The sequence below is a fragment of the Notolabrus celidotus genome, chromosome 9, assembly GCF_009762535.1.
Source record: "Notolabrus celidotus isolate fNotCel1 chromosome 9, fNotCel1.pri, whole genome shotgun sequence".
Lineage (NCBI taxonomy): Eukaryota > Metazoa > Chordata > Actinopteri > Labriformes > Labridae > Notolabrus > Notolabrus celidotus.
In genome coordinates this window covers 20,697,595-20,708,551 of record NC_048280.1, presented here as the reverse complement: position 1 = coordinate 20,708,551, position 10,957 = coordinate 20,697,595, and the positions used below count along the sequence as shown (strand labels likewise).

General features: G+C 41.0%; 1 protein-coding gene across 1 annotated transcript in view; it reads right to left on the bottom strand.

The window, feature by feature from the left end:
• Nucleotides 1–2,110: 2,110 nt before the first annotated feature.
• The window catches only part of bmp1a (bone morphogenetic protein 1a), a 30,556-nt gene continuing 21,709 nt past the window's right edge, over nt 2,111–10,957 (bottom strand). Inside the window, 13 exon segments of the mRNA XM_034692045.1 lie at nt 2,111–3,541; nt 4,824–5,074; nt 5,457–5,670; nt 7,384–7,511; nt 7,681–7,806; nt 7,927–8,107; nt 8,277–8,437; nt 9,631–9,774; nt 9,995–10,090; nt 10,093–10,125; nt 10,128–10,188; nt 10,303–10,448; nt 10,831–10,947. Coding sequence (XP_034547936.1) covers nt 3,407–3,541; nt 4,824–5,074; nt 5,457–5,670; nt 7,384–7,511; nt 7,681–7,806; nt 7,927–8,107; nt 8,277–8,437; nt 9,631–9,774; nt 9,995–10,090; nt 10,093–10,125; nt 10,128–10,188; nt 10,303–10,448; nt 10,831–10,947 — 1,793 coding nt within the window. The 3' untranslated portion in view covers nt 2,111–3,406.

The following is a 10,957-nucleotide window of genomic DNA, read 5'->3' as shown; positions in this document are numbered from 1 at the left end:
TTTGCTGACATTTGAACATGTTTATATCTTAAATCTCTGACTTCAAGGTCTCTATTTTTGTCATCAGCACCAGTTGAAAAAACCTCTCATCAGGTCCTCAGGTGTACTCTTTTCACACCCTTCATCACACTTGTAGGCACTCACTTCAAGCAACGTTGCTCCTGCACAATTTAGAGCACCACTCACACACTCATCGACGTGGGCTCCGCTCTGCCCTGCAGTGAAGGTGAGGGCCATTTGTCAAGCCACATAACACAATAATGGTTATGGAGAGTCTGACTCTATTGCAGCAAGTGCAGTAAATTTCTGTTGTGTGTGTGTGAGTGTGTGTGTGTGTGTGCGTGCGTGTGTGTGTGTTACTTGTGAAAGTCAAATAAAACAGGTGCAGGAAGCCTGGAGTCTTGTTTTGTGAAGGAACAGCACTGCTTTCTTCTGCATTGTTACATAACGATGAAGACCTGTCACTGTTCTTGTACAGTCACATAGTTACTGAGAGAGCTACAGCAGAGAGCTTCACATCTCCAGTTGGCTGTCGTTAATTATTCATATGAAACGGCTCAGATATTACATTGAATTGCGCATCAATGTTTCATTGAACAAAAGTAAGGTGTTCTGCATACAGCAGGCTTACTGTTCATTCTGCTGGAAACAAATGAAGGAAGATGTTCACTTTTTTTGTAAAAGCAGAAAAACCTTGTCAGACTTCAGTTTCAGAGAGTCCCCTGTTTTATTCAGTTAAAGCAGCGGCAACACATTTAAATGCATTGTTGTAGAAAAATAAACCATAAGGTGATGAAAGTAAAATTTACTGCCAGCGGACACGCTTCCATAGCATTAAATGACTGTGGTTCACTTAACTGACCTTGAAAATGTGACTTTAAACAGGATTCATTTATGTATAAAGATCATTACACTTATAAGAATGTGCAGTTGGTCTTTTAAGAATTAATTAGAATTTACAAGGGAAAGATTGAGGTGGGAATACCGAGACTGCATTGACTGGCAGCATCATATTTCTAAAGAATTAATACTCCACTGAAAGGGAACTATACTTCCTAATGGAGAAATCCCTACAGTTTGCCTTACTGCGCTGAAGACGCTCAATTTATTTCAATTTAGTTTCTGCATATATGTTATGTGCCCTGTGATAGGCTGGTGACCTGTCCTGGTTGTACCCTGCCTTGAGCCCAATCACACCTGGGATAGGCTCCAGCCCCCCACAACCATTAACAGGATAAGCAGTAAAGATAATGTATGGATGGATGGATTGATGTTATATCAGTACGGGCTCATGCGTCTGCCTTTGCCATTGACGCTTCAAGGGACACGCTCTAACTTGATGCTAAAATGAGTAGTAAAGCGATAGTATAAGCTAGTATAAAATTTGCAGAATAATCTCAGTGTCTGTGATTGAAAAAACAAACAATTTGTGGAATTCAGTAAGGAAATGAAAAATGAATGCAGAAAGCACCTTTCAGAAACACTTGCTTATCAATGTGAAATATGTGTCTCACCCAGTCTGCAGCCTTTTTATATCTGAATTTATTTTCTGTTCTGTTATTTAGAGAAGAGTAAGGACTAAATGCAATTGTGGCAGTCTGTTGGTGGTCTCACTGACACTACTCTGCTGTTATTTTACACAAAATAAGAGGACAACAAAAATGCAATGGAATGATTATTGATGCAGGGTTAGGTTACATAGGGGATAAATATTTGGCAGGGTGGAAAAAGAAATGCTTGCTTGAGATGGCAAGCCTGATTTATAAATAGAAAACCAAAGATAACATGAGTGAGGGGTATTTATAGCCGTTTATGTTTATAGCGTATAAAATGATCCCCTACAACTTAATTCCAAAACAAACCCGTCTACCATTTATGTCCCCGGGTGTGTGTTACTCCACTTCTTCACATGTCCTCACATCACTCAACAGTAGCTCAGTTGGTGCAGCACAGGACAAGCCTTAACTGAAATGTCACATTAAAGGTTAATGGTTATAAGTTAATATAGTGAACAAAAGGTCAGATGTCAAACAGATATATTGGACTGCTACCCTGTCACATGACGTTCTTGTCATCATACTGAGTGAGAAATGAATGGAGAAAAGGAAGGTGTAAGCAACATTGTATATTCAACATAGATCAATGGCTACACATAAGAAGGCAATTATAGGGCTAATTTCAACAGTACCTCTTCCCTATACATTATATATGTAATTATTCTAACAATAAATAGCCAGGCTCATTTGGTTCTTGAGAAATACTTCATTGTACCAAAAAAAGGCATTTTCTCTGGAGAGAAATTATTTTACATCAGAACTGTAAATCAACACTGAAACATAAGTCATATTTTTATTACCCCATGTTGCAGGGCACACACAATGTTCAAGTATGCCTGAGGAACTAAATGGAGCAATTAAAAAAAACAATGAAGAGTAGGAGAGATAAAATGCATTTAAAAATAAGTGAACTGGCATTGCATTTCACAAAAACCCATAAGCTCATGATTTTGGAACAATTCACTGTAAAGTGCTAACTGGTTCAAGCTGAGAAAAGCACATGTTCCCTTTAAAAGATCATACACATTACTTTTTACATGGAGGTACAGTAAAAGCCAGTCATCAGGCAAGCAATTACCAACCAGAAGACATGGACCACAATTCATTTATTAGTCCTTTAATAAGATAACTGCTTCCTTAATTTCCTTGTTAATGGTAACATCGAGAATCTTGCCACTGGTTGCCAGGACAATGCCAATTACAAATGCTGGTGTTGTCACTGTACAGTTTTCCTTCTTTCCTTGTAATTACATGCAACTGACTGACATACAGTATCAGAATCTCAAGTTAAGTCCTTATCCTCGGACAGAATGGAACCAAAGGAATGAAAGTGTGAGGAGAGGAGAACAATCATCGAGGAGTGCAGGAGATCTTTCCTTACTCCTCCTCCTCTTCCCCTCCTCCCCCCCGGATGTGGTTGGCTGGCCCGACAAAAGCAGGGATCTGTCCAGCTGATGCCTGCCTTCCTACAGGTCCTGAGAATCCACTGTTTTCCTTTGTGCCTCTCATTAGGAGGCATGTTAAAAAATAAAGAAACAAAGAACAAAAAGATCTGGAGGGGACTGGGTCAATTAAATTTCCCCGCCTAAAGCGGACACTCCTCCTCCCACCCCAACCCTAACCATAAAAAGGTAAAAACAAGGTGTACTGCAGAATGGCTTTACTCCTCACAGTCTGCGGGGGGAGCTAGAGCCCCTAGGAGCTGAGGTGCGGTTGGTGGTTTTGCGGCTGTTCTGTCGTGTTTGATTCATCTTGGTGGCCGAAGGTTTCCGAGCGTCAGGCTGGCGCCTCCCCTGGGGGCCCCTCCGTTTGCCCCTTTGCCCCGCACGGCCCCTTCCGGCCCCCGCTGGTCACTTGCGTGAATGCAGTGTGTCCTGGAACTTGGTGCTGGTGTAGCGGACATGAAAACCTTTCTTGTTGATTGTATCGTCAGAGCGGAACTTGATCACAATGGAGTCACCGGCCGAATAGATCTCCTCTGGAGGCTGTGAGTGGAGACAAAAAAACAGATTCATTTGTGCAGCTGCTTTCTGGTTCTTTGACTGCACTTCAATTCAAACCAAAGACTTGTCACATGCCAAATCTGAAGTCAAATCAGTGACCATGACCAATGGCTTCTGACTGCAGAGGATTGCTAGTTCCCTGACAGACAGGGTCCGTTTTAGGGACCAGGAACCAGGACTGGCTCTTTCCAGCTTTATTCTGATTAAGGCTTTAGCTTCTATTGAAGTGGGGATGAAATACAGTCTGATGATTAGTTCCAGGTGCACCTCAGCACAGAGCTCATTTTTAGTGCTTCCAGAGTCAGCCAAATTGTTTCCATTTAAACAAAAGGAGAATTAACTGCTTAGTGAGCACAGAAAATATGCAACGCAGGACCTGGCTGTTTGTCAGAGTAGTGTTATCACATGAATATTAATTCAGAACATTATACTGGAAAATAATTAGCTGGTTGAGGTGCCCAGGCAGCTCTGCTCCTGGTTTCAGAAAGCACCAAGTGGTAAACACCAGACTGTTGTCGCTCACAATATGAATTATGTATGTACAATAGCCAATAGTCCTGTTTTATAAGGAAAGGAGAAACTACATCAGAAACTTGATTGTAGACCCAGACATGTCTAGTCTACTATTAATGGAGAAAAGCCCCTGGGCTAAAGTAAGCCTCCACTTGCTTTAATGAGTTTTCAACTACTTTGCGCTGAATTGTGTCAGTATATTTCGACCTGTTTTATAAAAGGAAACTTGATTGAGAAGCAGATCCCTGGGGTTCTTAGGGTGTTATGTCCCCTCCAGCAACCGATTCATGTGAACAGGCATGAGTGAAAGGCCCAAGCTTATTATTGAAGTGTGTAAATGAGATCAAGCTGTTCTTTGACCTGAGGAAACTTGTGTTTCTATCCCCTGCTGGCCTCATTGTTCTAGACTCAGGCTGCAGCCTCAGCATTGGCTTATTAATTCACAGTTACAGCCCACTGCCAGAGGCTCTGATAGGCTATCAGCAACCAGGGAGTGGAAGTGAGTGTGTGACCTACAAGCGCCTCTGCAGCTTCACTCCCAAACCCAGAGGAAAACCCCGACTTTAACAAAGCGATTAAAGCTGGACAGGAATCAAAAGCCCCAGGGTGGTTCACAAACCACTACCAAAGGTTACTTAACAGCAGTTCTATTTCCCAACAACTGTCTGAAAACTCTCACTGTTATACTTTTAACAGCAAAAAAATGAGCTGCGACAGGCCAGCTATATTGGCAAGTAAGAAATGTTCATACCCCTGAGCCACAGTAGCGTCCCAACCGAGGGGACTTGGTGTCAGCTCCATCGAAGAGCTCCATGTAGTCGTAGCCGCAGTCTGCTTCCTCCTCAATCTCAAAGGTCTGGAAGATTAGCTCGACACCATAGCCTTTCTCAGCAGAGATCACCCACTGACAGTCGGAGGCTCCGGGGTAGTTGTTGTCCCCAAACTGGGCGTGGGAGAACAGGTCCTTGGTTTTGACTTCAGCCTTTAGGCGACCACCACATTCTGCAGGCAGAAAAGTTGAGCAGAGTCGGACATTTTGTTCAAGGTTTAAGTACGGCTGCTGTGCTTCTTGGTCTCTGGCTCATTTGTGGTTTTACAGTCATACAGATACAAAGAAGTCTAAATCATGCTCTGTTGTTAAATATGAGTCATAATCATTCTCAGACAGGGAGGTGAAATGTAATCAAAACTAAATCCTACATGTATTCACTTTAGAAACCACTGTGGAGTTTGATTTGTGAGTAATTAACCTGATTGAACTTGATGCACCCAGAACATGAAGGTTTGACAAGAAGATTTGACTGGAATCCATCTTAGCTACTATTATGGTTTTTATTTAGCAGGTGGAGAAACTGAGTACTGTTATTACAGCAGCTATTCTTACCTGCAGTATGGGAAGCCTCAAAACCTTTCTTCTGTACAGAGTTGTCAGAGAAGAAGCGAACGAACAGCTTGTTTCCACCCGATGTGATGGGCGGGGGCTTCTTGGTGCCACAGAAGCGGCCCAGACTTGGAGCTTTCCCATCTCGCCCATCATAAATCTCAATGTGGTCATAAGCACACTCCAGGTGGGCCTCCATGTCAATCTCATTGAATGCCTGCAGCAAAACAAAATTAATAGTATTTTCAAAGAAGTGTGTTACAAGTAAAAATGTGGTTTAAGCTAAACCTTATTGTTTTAATCAATCATATTTTCTATATGTATCACAGTGATGCATATTATTTCTAGTACAGTCTGCACTGAGGCACAAAGAAATACAGTACAAACAGGAACAAAGCAGTATAATTGGTATTGGTATACTACCAGTATATAAACTTAGAATGAAAAAGGCCTAAAGTAAGGCAAAAAAAACCAAACATACTTAAATACATTTTAATCTAACAGACAACTTTTGGTTTTAGAACCAAATTTTTATCTTTCATTGATTTATTAATCATTAAAATATTACATTTAAAAGTAAATATATTTTATGAATACATCAAATGAAAAATGTTAATTAGAAATTTGCTTTTTTTTTTGACAAGCAAAATTCCCAAAACGCACCAGATTTTAAAAAAAACAGATCAGAACAGAAAACCTACAGTCTTCTATTTTATGTTCACATTAAGTAGAATAAAAAGATTAATTTTAATTTTTCCATACGAGGTATCACCTCAATAAAACATATCAATATTTTAAGTACTCTTTTAAGAAATGTTCAAGTTTGTTTTTACTGTGTGCCTGTAGCACTTTGAGATTTCTTGAAATTAAAAGTGTGTTATAAATAAAATGTATTATTATTATTATTATCATCATCAGCGTAGGGCAGAAACCCTTTATCTCCAACAGCAATACTTTCCATGAAGTTAAAAACTATGTTTTTCACAAAACTAAATACTGTATAAGATTCAACCAAAGCTTAAAAAAAAAAAATACTTCATCAGTCATATTTTTGAAAGCTCATTTTGCCTACTGGCAAAGGAAGATCAACCTCATTGATTAATGGAAAAATATTAAAATGATTAAATATGGAGATACAAGAATTCTGCCCGACAGCAATGATATTCAAATTTGAATGTAAGTGAAATATCTAATTTTCATTACAGAAGATTATTCAGCTTTTGAGAGCACGGTTTAATCGGTTATGGTTGAATATCTTTTGAGCTATAAATTGAATCTCTGCTGTACTGAAATATCGGTGGATTATAGTTTTCATAAATTCTTGAAATTTTGTCTTCTTCAATGTTAACACCACAGTATTTGACTTCAGGTTTTACAGGGATTCCTGCAACTTTCATTGATTGCAGAGTTTCACTGGAAGCAACTCACATTTACAAATGTTAAACCGGAGGCTGCTGAGCACTCATTCAAAGGTTTGACTGTAATATCAATTTGTGAGCTTTATCAACAAGCTGACTCAACGAGATAACCCTCCTTTCTATCCACTTGTCTTTTACATGTCTTAAATTGTATATTGTCTTTCTTTGGGGTTAGGGTTAATTATCATTTACTTTTTTAAGGTTTTATATCAAACATAGAAAATGTGAAAGTCCAGCACCTTAGGAACTCCTCTTTTTTAAATTTTACCTCTTCGAAAAAGTAATTGTCTCATTTTGATATACAGTATGTCAGTGACAGAGTGTACAAATTTACAGATAACAACAGAAGGGGGAGCCACACATCATCATTAGGGATGGTACAACAGCTTCTGACATCAGCAAAGTAAACACAGATGTCCTCTGTGGATTTCTGTTACACAATAATCCAAACACAAATAAATACATGACTGACCAGAGAAATTACACAGAGAGTGGGAGGGAGTGATACATACGATCTTGATGCGGTGGCCTGGAGTGGTGGTGAGGGCCCAGGTGCAGGCCTTCTTGCTGGGATATCTATCTGGCCAATTTGGGCTGGTGATGATGCCATTCACGCTATTCACAGTGTGATCACAGCCGGCTGTAAAAAGACATCATTGAGTCAACACAGACTTCTGCATCATGCTAGAGTGAAATTCAACTGCACTCAAACTACTCATCTACCCCAATGGTTGCTCAGATGGCAAAAGATAAGCCGAGACAGTAAATTAGCATCGATATCAAAGCAACCAGAATCTGAGGAGAGGTACCTTCTTTGCAGTCGTGTTTGTTCTCATGCAGCACAAAGCCGCTCCTGCACTGACAGCTGTAGCTTCCAAAGGTGTTGACACACTCATGTTGACAGCCTCCGTTCTCCTTAGAGCACTCATCTTTGTCTGCGGGAGCACATAGGACACAACCTTGTTGACAATTCCCTCTCAATCTGACAGATAGCAACTCCTAAGACTAAAAAATAATAGGTGTGATGCTGTGCAGAGCTCTTTTATGACACGTACCTGAGAAGAACTGTGCTTTGAAGCCCTTTTTGGACACAGTATTGTCTGATTTAAACTCAATTCGCATGTTGTTGTACTGTGAGGTGATAGCCTCTGGTTTCTCTGCCCCGCAGAACTTCCCATGTAGCCTTGAATCTGCTGAAAGCCCGCTGCGCACCTCCACGTAGTCATACTTACAAACCTGTGCAGAGAAACAGAGCTTATAAAGAGGCTGGGACATTGTGTTTGGTTTTAATTACAGAGGAGATGAAGTTTGTTTTCTAAGAATGTGGACACATGTGGTGCAATGACAGAGAGATAGCACAGAACAAACCCACCCCGCGCCGATTCAAAATAACCCCAGTGCTCACGTCATTGCCCTCAGTCTCGAAGACGTCAAAGAGCAGAGTGATGCGGTACTGTGTGGGGGCAACCAGTTGCCAGATGCAGTTCTTGTTTGGGGGATACTCTCTTGGCCAGCCGGGGCTGGTGATTGACCCATTCAGCTTGGTGATGAAGCCTCCACAGGCAGCTAGACAGAACATACAACATGGGGAGAGTCAAGTAAAAATAGTTTGCTTTGATGGATATCCAGATGTGGGGGAGAAGAGGAAAATATTTTCACCATATGTCTCCACAGGATATGCTCAAAATGCGTATGAACTTTACAGCTAAAAAAAGTGTGTGATATATCCTTCTGTGTCCTGATAAACCCAGATTACCGCCTGGCCTGTGTGTGAGGACGAGAGAAAGCTTTGCATCAGTTTATGCAATGCACAATATGTTTAAACAACTGGTCACTCACGTGGCTGTTTTTTGGCTCAAATTTAAGTGACGCGTGAGCTCCACAAACTGCACAGATGTGTGGTGATACATGTATTGTAAAGCTGTCACATGTATTAAATAGTGTAAAGAAAATGTGATGTTATTTATCTCATTTTAAAAGCAGTGCACACACAATAAATTCACAGCTTTTGTATACATTTTTTTCCTCTGTATTTAAATGCAGGTTTGATAATACTGAAATTCTACACTATTATTTTTTTATGTGCAATATGAAAGATGTTCAGCTATTTTACATTCAATCAGAACATAACAAATGTACATTTCATCTGTTTTCTGTATTTAAATATAATGTGAAATAATAATAAAATACTAAATTCTTTAAATTCTACTGTGCCATTTTTTTTTTTAGATTTTTTCCTCCCATATCAGGGTAGAGAGCTTATTTTAAAACACTGAGCAGGGACAGTATCTTCTGAGTAGCTTGTATTTACTTCAAATCACACACAATTTATATTGTTTCTTTTGTCGTCTCAACCTCAAATGTTGTTAAGGTTTTGTTATTTGAATTCCAATTCTTTAATACTCATTCATTCCTAAGGCACTACATTATCTACACAGCTCCTTAATGCGCTCAATATTTACAAACACAGCACAGCTGTAGTGACAGCATACTTCCTCCAGGGGTGAGTGGCCAGTGGTTCAGTGGTAAACCAACACTCTACAGCATGTATACTAATAGTTAGGTCTTTAAACAACAGCATGTAATTTGAGCTAAAAATAATGTTTGCATTGTTGTGACCCAAATCTTTAAAGACAGTGCTCCAGCAGCACATGTATCACTGCTGGCTTTACAGAATAACTGTGCCTGTTGTATTTGGATGGCTAACTGTTTAAAGTGCTTTAGCATGTGAATACATGGTTGGTGAGCAGAGCTGCGACTTTTTCACTGTACTTACCTTCGGCAGCTGCGCTTGTCAGCAGCCAGTTCATAGCCTGGGTCACAGGCACACTTGTAGCTGCCCAGCGTGTTGACACACGTTGCTCACAAGCGACCGTTGTCTGGCTTGGAGCACTCATCCATCTCTGAGAACACAAAGATATGTTAGGATCTGTTCTTCTGCCCCCTGGCTCAGTAGTTTATGAGAGAAACTCTTCAAAATATCAGCAGAGCCAGGCTAGAAACATCGCCGGATCTAGCTGTGTGAGTGAAACAAAACATGTGAAAATCACTGTAAACCTACTCCAACAGACAGATGATTGCCAGGACACCTCAGATGAGATTTTACAACCCTTGACCTCTAACCTTTGAAGAAGTTAGCAGCAAAGCCGGCCTTGTTGACAGAGCCATCTGAAACAAATTTCATCCACAGCTGGTTGGAGCTTGGTTTGATGTCATCTGTTTGTCATAGCCACAGAAGCGACCCAGCAGGGGCTGTTTTCAGAGTTTCCATCACGGACCTCCAGGTAGTCATAGGCACAACTGTCATGTCGCTCAATCTGGTAAAGGTTACAGCAGGATATCAGTTGAAACTCTCCAAATAAGCTGTAAAATTCACACAGCATAACATTATTTCTTATATATATATATATAACAAAAGATTGGTGTCCTACCTCAAAAGACTGGAAGGTAAGGCCTACATGGTAGCCCTGGGCCACTGTTATCTTCCAGACGCACACTTTGTTAGGCCTGTAGTCATCAGGATAGTTTGGGGACTGAATCTGGCCGTTGTCCTTCTTCACCTCTCCACCACAGATGGCTGCATATGACAGAAAAAAACAACAAAAAACATACTTAGCACCCTTGATAACAATGTCGTCAGCACATGCCCCGTGTGCTCACTGTTCTGAGTAATGCAGTGTGGATTAGCTGAAATACCTCCACCACCAGCTCCCACACACGCAAACATACACACCAGCCCTTCGCACGGTCTGGAAACAATGGAGCTGAATGTGAGGGCCAGCCAAAGTCTGATTAATGCAGTGTAAAGAGCCTGACACATCAGCAGTAGGGGAGCCAAAAAACGGTGGATATTACTGCAGCTTCTAGGCACATTGTTGGATGTGTGAGCAGCCATGCGTTCAGTCAGCTGAGCTACAGACTGGAATGGGGTTCAGGGAGGTCGGGGAACTGGTACTTACCCTCATAAACGGCAGAGAAGCCTTTTCCCACCCAGTTGCTGCTGCTGCGGAACTCAATCCACAGCCGGCTGTCGGTGGAGATGATTGGTTCAGGCAGCTTATCACCACAGAAACGACCTGGGTCACA